General features: G+C 39.4%; 1 protein-coding gene across 2 annotated transcripts; it reads right to left on the minus strand.

The window, feature by feature from the left end:
* Window positions 1-44: 44 nt before the first annotated feature.
* On the minus strand, window positions 45-8,494 carry RALA (RAS like proto-oncogene A). 2 transcript variants are annotated; one of them, XM_058182938.1, is made up of 5 exons: window positions 8,313-8,475; window positions 6,972-7,114; window positions 5,606-5,814; window positions 4,991-5,165; window positions 45-3,483 (listed from the first exon to the last, which is right to left on the minus strand). In XM_058182938.1, the coding sequence occupies exons 2-5, from the start codon at window positions 7,083-7,085 to the stop codon at window positions 3,361-3,363; spliced, it is 621 nt and encodes a 206-aa protein (XP_058038921.1). In that variant the 5' UTR covers window positions 7,086-7,114; window positions 8,313-8,475; the 3' UTR covers window positions 45-3,360. The 2 variants fall into 2 exon arrangements, with proteins under 2 accessions (XP_058038921.1, XP_058038920.1); XM_058182937.1 differs by having other exon boundaries at window positions 47-3,483; window positions 8,337-8,494.
* Window positions 8,495-12,203: the final 3,709 nt, after the last annotated feature.

Consider the following 12,203-nt stretch of genomic DNA (forward strand, 5'->3'; position numbering starts at 1 on the left):
GTTGTTTATTAAAGATCATTTATTAATTTCAAAAATATCTAAATTGTTTTCATTCTGATTAAGGTATCAAGTACAATAGTGTAAATAGTAAATAACAATAATATTAAACTCAACCAAATTTAAGTTATTAAGAATGACAGAAACAATACTTGAAATGTCAGAACAAATCAGTGGTGAAATCCTGCCGGATCTATTTGGCTCGCATGAACCGGTAGCACCAGTGGCGGGAGGCTCTGCACACCTGCTGGGATGTCATTACGTCCCATTTTTTATCCTCTGCTCATGCGCAGAAGAGGGGTGCATGTGTGTAGTGTGCGCATGCTCCCATGCACTCCCATTCCTGAACTGGTAGGGAAGGTAAATGGATTTCACCGCTGGGACAAATGCAATGTAATTTAGCATTAAAAATATTATCTTTAGGCGGAACATTCCCAAGTCAAAAAGCCCATCAGAAAACAGCTCCCTCCCTGCACCCACAGAAGGATGGTTACTTTTTAGCCCAAAATTATTTTTATGCTAGTTAACCTTTATTATCTCTAGTGCTATGACTCTGAACAAATTATAGATTATATGATTGCTAATATTATATATATTTAACAATATATTCATGAATCTCTTTTCACAGTTTTTAAACTATCATTCTAGCTTAACAGTGGAGATAAGGAGAGAGCACCAGGTGAGGTACATTCAAGAAGTTAGTAATAGCAATAGTAACTACCATAAAGTTACATAATTTACTCAGGCAATTAATACCATATCATATAGAATATTGTTGGAGAAAAATATTTGTAGCTTTAATATCAGGATAATAAAAACTCTACAGCATGGAGCATAAGTAAAGAGGAAAACACCAGAATTATGAATAACTTGACTCAGCTGCTAAGGATATAATTCAAGACTCAACTGAACACTGTGTTTAGCCATAAATGTTTACAGCAATACAGTTAAACAACTTTTTTTTTAAAAAAAAATTAGTTCATATTTTTAATTAACTTTTTTTTTCTACTTAGGTGCAATTTTGACAAGGGCTATGAGGGATGAATGGATGAAGAAGTCAAGAATTTGAAACAAGAATGTTAAAATAGGGCAGGGCTATCAAACTCCCACCCCGCGAGTCGGATGCTTCAATGCTACAGCCATGCCTGGTTTAGTGAAGGGTAAAAGTCCCGATATGTCATGTGACACTGCCGTGACGTGAGTTTGACACCCATGAAATAGGGAGTTAGGCAGAGATTTATGTGAATATTATTCATCAGAATTGTTACTAGCACATTTTCACACAAACATTACCTGCATACATTGCAATAGATTGGAAGCTTCTATTTGCAAATTTTTATGGAATTTCATCAGGTATTGTAAATAAGCATAAATAGTTTACTTATGGGAAAAATGATTTTTTTTTCAGAATTAGATCATTTAGAACCTGAAATGAATAATTTCAAGTTGAGTACATAATAACTCAGAAGACCTGAGCATCCATTTAGATTAACATTTTTGTTTCAGTATTAGATTCAGAACAATTTTATACCAATTCCATTTGTAAGACTTCCTTGAGGTTTCTCTAGAACATCCTTCTTGAGGATGGAAAGCTTTTAACTATCTTTACTAAATAATTGGGAATTAAAACCTTATGGTAAATTACTCAGATTAGAAAAATCTTTGTACAATATCCCGTTTATAGACACATTTATGGAAAATTTAATGATCATCATTATTCTGCAACAATGTTTTATAATCAACATTCTACAATAGGTTTTTTTAAAAAAAAACTTTATTCAATGGCTCAAATAGCAAATAAAAAGTTTGGTAAGACATCTGCCTACGACAATCGTTATTATACATTGGCATCGTAACACTTTGGTTCTCATTACACAAAGAGAATGCTAGTGGTTGAACTCCCTTGGTTAGTCAGACTGAAAACAAATACACAATGAGGACCAAATCTGCTGTAGCAGCCACATCAAGAAATAATTCTGCACATAAAATCTACTGTAGGATATACAAACAAATTTTCTTGATGAACAAATGTTCTCCAAACAGCAACATCAATAAAGCCTAACAATTAGCACATTATATATATATATGCTGTCTATTTTGTTCAGATGTAGGCTTACACAGATATATTTAAAAAGCTTTTTGGAATTCATCTTTTATACTGAAACCCCAAATTCCTAAATGTCTCAGAGTTGGAGATTTATCTTTAGCTCAATTAAACATGTTAACAATGTGGTAATATTCCTTACAATAAAGAACTGAAGACAATCTGTTTTTAATATTTCGACGACAATTTTGGAAGCATATCGTCAATATTTTGATATTGCAAAGGAAGATAGTTAGCTGACTGATATAAACCAGAAGAGTATGTTTCCATTAAACAATACACAGTAAATGTTCTCAAACCTAGAAAAAAATAAAACTCTAACAACTCACATATTTTTCAGAATGGAACCTTATTTGTGCTTTTGAAATCCATAGTGCTACCCTACCTGAAGAAAATATCCTTCACAAATAGGCAATCATAAAGTACTTATACAAGTAAATGTCAGTATCTCTGAATTAAGGAACAAGTAAACACTTCTAATTGAAATGCACTGCACCCACTGCATTTTTAAATTTAATGTATCAGTTGATTTTTACTAAAGCAATTTTCACTAAAGCAAGGAAACACAGCATTCTGGATAATTCGAGATCCAGAGTATGGCACATTTTTCTGATCAACTGTACTGTTAGCTAGTAAAAATGCTCAAAAACTGCATTACAAGATATTATTTCACAATGATGCACACATACAATGTAGTGTGTTGCCAGGAAGATATAGTCTTAAATTAAGGCATATTCAAATATTGTCCTAAGTGTATACCATTAATCTAGGTCCATGTATAAATGATTCCAATAGAAGTAGAGAAGATAGTCTCTCTTCTCTAATTTGCATAATTTTAAACAGCAAAAAGGAAAGCTTATTTACTATCTTTGTTTAGTTTTCATTACCACTGTAATTTTCAAGGCAGTAAGATATAAAGTAAAAATCTGATATAAAAGTATATGCTTTAAAGAAAAACAGAAAAAATAATGCTTTTTCATTCACAGTTCAAGAAACTGCCCTTGGAAGAAAAAATTCCTTTACATTCAGAAGAACCATGGCAAAAAAAAAAAATCAGTTATGTGGATTAAATTCTGCTTTTCTTGAAACTATTTTTTTTTCAATGAAGATTTTCAGTGTTGTCCTAACCATGCCTTAAGTGATATATTAGAATTCCCCAACTATTAAGAGTAATTTCTGCCATAACAGCCTCCAAATAGCATGCTCTATGTTAATGGATTTTATTATGGTTGAAGTAGGAAAAGAGTTTGAAACTTTGATTATAAAATGCAACATCTTTCTCTGATCCTCTTGGCTAGACTTTTCCTTTTCTTTTTTCCATTCTTTTCTTTGCTGTCTTCCATCTTTCTTGCTCTGATTTCTCTCATTAAGTCAAAAAATACCTAGGAGAAATATCAGAATCAATAAATTTGATTGAGTGCTTAAATATAATATGTACTTAATTTCATTTAGTTATTAATTAAATCACGATGTATCTTTCATTCCAAATTATATGCTGAACCTAGAAATCTTTTTGCTGTGTCTCAACAGCAAAAAAAAAAAAATCTTGCACAATTAACAATAGTTTAATGTAATAATTTACATTTAAAATTTAACACATGAAAAATACAACTGAAAACTACAGAACTAGTCTTTCAATCTAACAGTCAATAAACTTTCAAAAAACTCATTGGCCATCACATATACTTCAACCATTCTGTGCTGTACTTTATAGAGCAAATTACATTTGCTGACTCAGACTCTAATATCTGACTTTAACAGAATTCTTTGCTACATAGTCACGTTTTTCTATAAGTCACCACACCCTTGCTTATAGAAACTATGCTCCTTTCTTCTTTTGCTCCCTTTCCTAATTTTTTCCCTTGTATTAAAAAACTGCTAATAAGAAAATCAGAAAATGGGCTACCACATCCTGCCAGAAAGAGAAAGGGCCATTCTTGTTATTTCCCACTTCCAAAGTTCCGTTCTCTTCCATATGAGCATAGGAGCATTGCAAATTGCTTTGCAACTAACTGCAATGAAGAGCAGAGTGACTCAGAAAGTCAGATGTGGGGGGGAAAAAATGCCATTTGCACCATTAATTTTATTCTCCTCCATGCCAAAGTTGCTGTTTTGACCCAGCTCCCCAAACATGACAAACCCTCTGATGTGAACTCAAAAGATTCTTTTATTAGGAATGCCAGCAGCCCCGGCAAAAAGTTTCTCTCGCAAGCTAATAAGTCTGGGCGGCCGGAAGATGAATAGTTGTCTGCCATACCTAATCATCTCCGTCCCCTGCCTTTTATCCCCAGTTAGAATGGGGCCTCGTTAGCAGCGGTAGCTCTTCCTTCTCCAGGATTGCCCCACGGCTTTCTACTGCTCTCCCTTCTCTGCCTTCTGTGCAGCCATGTGTCAGGCACTGGACCCAGATGTTCCTCTTCATCAACCACCTCCAGACCTGGGGGCTATTGACTCTCCATCTGAGGGATGACAGAGGGCCCAGGCTCCACCCTTGTCTCTCTCTCTCTGCCAGCTCCATTCCCTCTTCCCCCTCAGAGCTCCCAGGTTGCCCTAATGCTGACTCTGACTCCCACAGCTCCTTCTCCTCCTCCTCCGATTCGGCTGGAGGCACCAGCGGCCAACAGGTCACAACAGGTGCTTTTTTGTTTCCCAAACTCTGCTCTGGATGGAAACAATTGCAGCAGAAAATAAAGCAAACTGTAATATTGAAAAGTGGAATTATCAATTTTCATTACTTCTACCCAATTTTTTTGACCTACTTTTCGGATTTAAAATTTTCTAACTGTACTAGGATTTTTATAGCTAGTATGGGAATACATTTACTTAAAAATAATTATGTTGGCAAATCTTATGTGAAGAGGATTACACAAAATGGGAAATAGCTTTTACCTTGTCAACATTAGCTCGTGTTTTAGCAGATGTTTCCACATAATTAACATTCCACTGATCAGCTCTAGTTTTTGCTTCTTCTACAGAAACCTGTCTTCTATCTTCTAAATCAGATTTGTTGCCAACAAGCAAAAATGGCACATTTTCATCTTCCTTTACTCTTAAAATCTGCTCTCTGGAGAAGAAAAAATACCACACTTTTGATCTATACACTCAAGGAAAATACAATTATTTATCTGTGATATTTTGAACTGAATATACTGCTGTAAATGTAAACAAGCTGCCAAGCATGTAGATTATCATAATGTGACCACATAGGGATGTGTGTGCTATGTTTTGCCACAGCCAGAAGAGCTTTACATGTTGTAAAGCATCCTTTCTGAAGCTATCCTAATTCCAGATTGTTAAACAGTCGTTTTTCCCAGATCTGAGAAATGATATAGCATGTTACACATGGTTATCTGGAGCATTAATCAGACATTTCATTTATATGTAGCTTTCTTGTACCATTTTATTAGTTAGTGGATGTTTATAGAATTACCATTATAAAAAGGCAAGGAACTTATAAAACAGAAATTACCATCATTCAAAATATTAAAACAATCATCCAATTACCTGAAGTCAGCTGTAGCAGCAAAAGATTCAAGCTCTGTAATTGAAAATACACAGAGAAAACCTTCTCCGCTTCGAAAATAGTTATCCCGAATTGCAGCATAATCTTCCTGTCCTGCTGTATCCAATATATCAATCTGAACTTCTTCTCCATCCAGGACTACTCTTTTTCTGTAGCTATCGGCTTTGGTAGGTTCATAATCTTCCACAAACTGTTAACAAAATAATCAATTCCATTCTAAACAACAAGTTTTTAATAATGATTTCAAACACTCATTTCTTGTTCAGCCCTACCCTAACACTGGTGGGAGATTATATGGTATTTATTTGTTTAATGAAGTGTATAAGGCCATTTATCTTATAGAAGTGACTCAGAATGTATACAAGTATTAAAAAATTGTCAGTTGAAAATAAACCATCACATGAGAGATAAGTGTGTTCCAGTTCTAATAATCCAAATCTCAACAGACCCAAACACCTAAGAAAGTAGCCAGAGTCTTATAAAAGACCAAAAGAGCCAAGGCAATCTGGGGGATGCTGTTCAACAAGGCAGGCAGTTACAGAAAAAGCAGGACTCCCAAGTCGAACAAAATGAGATTGTTTAATGGAAAAAACCTGAGTGTGCCTATTTTATAAGATCTGATAGGGCAAACAGAAACAATGGGAGAAAGGCATAAAAAGCTTGGCCTACATGCAGGGCTTTAAGATGACGACCAGCACCTTGAATTTCATTCAGAAGCCTACAAGGAGCCAGTGCAGCTTGCAGAGCAGCTGTCTTATTAGGCTTAGTGAGAAGCAAAAAACGGTCTGCACCACTGTATTCTGGATCACTGGCAGCTTCCAAACACTCTTCAAAGACAGCTCCAGAGTGCATTACAATAACCCAAATGGGAATTATGAACCATAGTAGCAAGACCTCTCAGTCTAAAAACTGGCACAAGTAGTGCATAAACTGGACTTGCAAAAAGTGGTTAGCCATAGTGGCCACCTGTTCCTTAAGGGGAGGACTTAAAACCCTCAGCCAATCTTAAATCAAATCCCGAATACAATTGCCTTATGCAAAAATAAGTTTTTAAAGTTTTTAAATTTTAAGTTTTAAAAGTTATTTTCCATTTAAACCTGGCAGCCAGAAACACCACCACCAGTTTTGTTCAAATTTTGACTCTTCCAAATATAACTAAAACACCCCCTCAACTATTTTTAATTACTTATCAAGTAATTTTCACAGATTGTATCTGAACTGCTTCAACCACTGATACGAGTGAAATGTATTGTACTGATTAATATATTGTAATGTAATGTTTCAGTTCCTCTCATATTCCTTGAAAATACATATAGAAATTTAAAGAAAAACATTCTGAATTCTTACCTCATCATACATGAATTGTAAAGTCAATGCAGATTTTCCTACTCCCCCACTGCCTACCATAATTACTTTATGCAGAGCCAAAGAATTTTGATTTTTAGGCTTGTTTGTTGCCATTTTTACCTGCAGATATTTCACACAATGATCTAGAACAAAAGAAATTGTTTGCATTAATAGGATTTAAAACATTTAAAATATTCAGTTTTTTCTGTTCAAAAACTCAGACTGGCAGTCATAAAAGAACTACATTTTGACTTCCAAATCAGTAAATGATAAATGCTACATACACAAGCAAATTAAATACTTTCCTGAAGAATTGTTGCTTTTATTGGGTTTTAACTCCTAAATATAATTATAAATAGAACAATTAAATAAACCTTAAAGGATTGAATAAATAGAGAATATTTGTGCGCGTGTGTGCACTTTCAAGTAAATCATCTGGGTGAACACCTGAACAAATCCCTATAATTTTCAGAAGTGATCTACCTTTTTAAGGCTGACAGGGATTGGCTCAATCCCCAGCTGGCTTTGCATAAGACAGGAGTAAATCAGGGTCTCCCAGTTTCAAGCTTGGTGTCTTAACAGCTATTCCACACCGGCTCTCCAGTGGTGAACAAGTCTACCAGTGTGTATAAGCATCCATCATAACCAACAATAGAACCTTATTTAGAGGCAGCATATGTAAGAAGAAAGCTGCTGACTTCAGAAATCTGGAGATTTGCTTAGTGCTTCACCTCAACAGAGGTGAACTAAGCTTTTCTCTTTACTGGAATTGCTACCCCGTCCCCGCTAACGCCAATCACAGATCTATCTGGACTCAAGCAATAAGACGGAGTTCCAGGTAGGCCCATCTCGCTTTGAATAAGTTTAACACTGCAGGGAAAAAACGAGCGCCTTACACGGAAAAGCTTCCATCACTTTTTTCGGCAATACAGTTCAGTATAACGAAGAGGAAAGCAGCCCCGAAGCCGCCTTAACTAACCAAGCAGCTACCCGCCCACACAAGCAGCGCGGCGCGCCCATTGCGTTCAAGACCTGGGAAAAGGGAGCGCCACGGCGGCCCATTCAGGAGGGAAAAAGCGAGGACAAGCGATCGGGAAAGAAAGGAAAGAACTCCGGAAAAGGGAAGCTCTTCCTAAAGCAAGGGCTCCGCCGTCGGCCTCCAAAGGCACTCCACGCTACACTTGCCCTAGGCAGGCCCCCTTCTTCTCCTAAAACTGCCCAGGGTTTAGAAGCGTCGTCCTTCCATTCCCCACTGAGAAACGGAAAGGCTCAGCAGGTCGCACCCGCCCAGTTGTAGGCAGCCTCCAAGTGACCGAGGTGTGGAAGAGAGCACATACTTACCTGCAAGAGATGGGTCAGACCCACCTAAGATTGGAGAAGGAAGCACGGGGCTTGTAGATGCTGCCTCCGCTTCTCTCCAGATCCGCTACGGGCGAGACCGGGACGGCTGGATTAAGGGCGACACTAACCACAATCGCTTGCTGGCAGACGCGTCTCATCTGCCAGTCGACTCCTCCTCCAGAGGAAAAAGCTAAGGGGGACGGGAGGTGGGCGGGGCCCGAAATGGGTTTCACGTGCTTTCCGAAGGGAGCAGAGAAGGAGGATCAAGGGTGCGAATGTAGAAGGGCGTGGTGCTGCGCGAAGGCCACCAAGTGCTTTTTAAATTAAGAGGCCTCCATTGGTTATGCATGCTGAGGACATGGTGATGTCATTCTTTCTCGCTCATCTCTATGGTGAATGCCTTATACTCAACAGCGCATGGGAAATTTCGGAACCGAGAATTCTTCGAAGTGATTGTTCTCACCTGAGATTGAGCGAAAGGCAATTGTTCTCACCTGGGAATGACCCTGAGAAGTTCAAAATAATATCTAAATTAAGAAATCGAGTAATCCCTCCCATTTTAAGAGAAAAATCGCTAGCAACTAGTTCAATTTAACATTCATAAAGATTTTACTATACTCATTCTTGCAGCTAACCTCTTGCGCCCCTGGTGCAAGGACAACCAGTGCTAGAATGCACAGCCAAATGCCACCACTCATACCGTACAGCCACTCCCCCTGAACATTTTGCTGGGAGTTTCAGGAACACTATTTTACCAATTTTTTGTCACAATTTGACTTCTGCTGAAATTATAGCATGACTTTCCTGTGCAACATGGTGACTACTACTTACCAGTGGTGGTGCCTTCAATTGTTCTATCACTAGGCGAATAGAATAGAATAGAATAGAATTTTTATTGGCCAAGTGTGATTGGACACACAAGAAATTTGTCTTGGTGCCTATGCTCTCAGTGTACATAAAAGAAAAGACACGTTCATCAAGAATTCTAAGGTACAATAATGATAGTCATAAGATACAAATAAGCAATCAGAAAATGATCGATATCAATATAAATCATAAGGATACAAGCAACAAAGTTACAGTCATACAGTCATAAGTGGAATTTCTATTATTTAATTTCATTGATGCCGACAATTCATATTGCATTGCTTTTCCATAGAAAGTTAACTGGACAGTTCCTATTCATTTCCAGGACCATCTCTGTGCTACAGCATAGTTTAGAGCAGAGGTCAGCAATCTTATTTGAGTGTAGGGGTCACAGACATGTAGATTCCATAGTGTTTTGAAAGGAAGAGAAAGGAAAATTCTCATTGATGAATGAAAATAAATCAGGAAGAAATAACTTCATGTGTTTTAAGAGCTAAATGGATTATAAGAAATTTATGGGATTTAATTTGTCCCTCAACATGACACACAATGAATAAAATGGAAAAGAAAGTAGAGCCTTCAAGGACTGGTATGGTCTATCTGAAAAACTATATAAGCAGCTTTTGTCTATAGAAGCCGTTCAAGCACAGAATATACGTAGTTTTTCTTCTTCCCAGCTTTATAATTTTTAATTTTAATAATCATAATCATAATAATAATAATAATTTAATTTTTATACCGCCCTTCTCCTGAAGGACTCAGGGCGGTTCACAGCCAAGTAAAAACAACAGTAAATAAATGCAATACAAATAAAATCAATAATTAAAAAACTTATTCAATTTGGCCCCGATTTAAAAATACATTTAAAAACCATAAAACCCATTAAAATTTAAAACTCAATAATAAAAATTCTAAAAATTCTATGCCAGTCCTGCGCGGAGGAATAGATATGTCTTCAGCTCACGGCGGAAGGTCCAAAGGTCAGGAAGTTGGCGAAGTCCTGGGGGAAGTTCGTTCCAGAGGGTGAGAGCCCCACAGAGAAGGCCCTTCCCCTGGGGGCCGCCAGCCGGCATTGCTTGGCTGATGGCACCCTGAGGAGTCCCTCCCTGTGAGAGTGCACGGGTCGGTGAGAGGCAAACGGTGGCAGTAGGCGGTCCCGAAAGAAACCTGGTCCTAAGGTACTACCTAAAGGTGGTAACCAGCACCTTGAAGTGCACCTGGAAGACCACAGGCAGCCAGTGCAGCTTGTGCAGGAGTGGTGTTATATGGGAGCCATGAGCGGCTCCCTCTATCACCTGCGCAACTGCATTCTGGACCAACTGGAGCCTCCGGGTGCCCTTCAAGGGGAGCCCCATGTAGAGAGCATTGCAGTAGTCCAGGCGAGAGGTAACAAGAGCATGAGTGACTGTGCATAAGGAATCCCGGTCAAGAAAGGGGCGCAACTGGCGGATCAGGCGTACCTGATAGAAAGCTCTCCTAGAGACGGTCGTCAAATGTTCTTCAAAAGACAACCGGCCATCCAGGAGAACGCCTAAGTTGCGCACCCACTCCATCAGGGCCAATGACTCACCCCCAATAGTCAGCCGCAGTTGCAGCTGACTTTACCGGGATGCCGGCATCCACAGCCACTCCGTCTTGGAGGGATTGAGCTTGAGCCTGTTTCTCCCCATCCAGACCCGCACGGCTTCCAGACACCGGGACAGCACTACGACAGCTTCATTGGGGTGGCCTGGGGTGGAAAAGTACAGCTGCGTATCATCAGCGTACAGTTGGTAACTCACCCCAAAACCACTGATGATCTCACCCAGCAGCTTCATATAGATGTTGAACAGGAGAGGCGAGAGAATAGACCCCTGCGGCACCCCACACGTGAGGCGCCTTGCGGTCGATCTCTGCCCTCCTGCCAACACTGTCTGCGACCGGTCAAAGAGATAGGAGGAGAACCACCGATAAATGGTGCCTCCCACTCCCAAATTCCCCAGCCGGCGCAGCAGGATACCATGGTCGATGGTATCAAAAGCCGCTAAGAGATCTAACAGGACCAGGGCAGAGGAATAACCCCTGTCCCGAGCCCTCCAGAGATCATCGACCAACGTGACCAAAGCTATCTCTGTGCTGTACCCAGGCTGAAAGCCGGACTGGAACGAGTCCAGATAGACAGTTTCATCCAGGTACTGGGGTAACTGACGTGCCACCACACTCTCTACAACCTTTGCCACAAAGCGAAGGTTGGAGACGGGACGGTAATTTCCTAAAACAGCTGGATCCAGGGAAGGCTTCTTGAGGAGGGGTCTCACCACCGCCTCTTTCAAGGCGGAAGGAACAACCCCCTCCAACAAAGAAGCATTAATAATCCCCTGGAGCCAGCCTCGTGTCACCTCCTGTGTGGCCAGCACCAGCCAGGAGGGACACGGGTCCAGTAAACAAGTGGTGGCATTCAGCCTTCCCAGTAACCTGTCCATGTCCTCAGGAGCCACAGGATCAACCTCATCCCAAATGGTCTCAACAAGATGAGTCTCGGACGTCTCACCTGAATCTACCCAATTTTGATCCAACCCGTCCCGAAGCTGAGCGATTTTTTTTTTTTTGGTAAAAAGTTTTATTTTCATTAACAACCTATTCAATATACAGTCTCTTATTCAACATTAATCATTAACTTTCATTTGTTACTTATTCGGACCTGCCCAGCTACCACTTCCTTCCTTAACAAACCTTTCCTCCTCCCTTCTCTACTTTCTTCTACTTTCTTCATCCTTCCTCTCCTTCGCTTTTCTACGTCCTCTCCTCTTTCCCTACTCTTCTCTTCCACCCTTTCTAACCCTCTCTTTCCCTTTCTTCTTCCTCTCCTTTCCCTTTTCTACCTCTCTCTTTCCTACCTACTTTCTTCCTTCACTCCTCCTCTCCTCTCCATTCCTTCTGAAATGGCAGCTGAGCAGCCCGCTTTCATTTCAAATTATTTCTATTTCTTAATTACATATCTTCAATCATTCCTTTACATTGATCCTTCATCTCCCCTCTCCCCTT

This window comes from Ahaetulla prasina, chromosome 4 (genome assembly GCF_028640845.1).
Source record: "Ahaetulla prasina isolate Xishuangbanna chromosome 4, ASM2864084v1, whole genome shotgun sequence".
In the NCBI taxonomy this organism is placed as follows: Eukaryota; Metazoa; Chordata; class Lepidosauria; order Squamata; family Colubridae; genus Ahaetulla; species Ahaetulla prasina.

Coding starts and splice junctions, on each gene's coding strand:
- RALA (XM_058182938.1), bottom strand. CDS start 7,085: ATGGCAACAAACAAGCCTAAAAATCAAAATTCTTTGGCTCTGCATAAA. Junction 5,166..5,605: donor GCTGCTACAGCTGACTTCAG/GTAATTGGATGA, acceptor TTTCTTCTCCAG/AGAGCAGATTTTAAGAGTAA. Junction 3,484..4,990: donor CACGAGCTAATGTTGACAAG/GTAAAAGCTATT, acceptor TATTTCTCCTAG/GTATTTTTTGACTTAATGAG.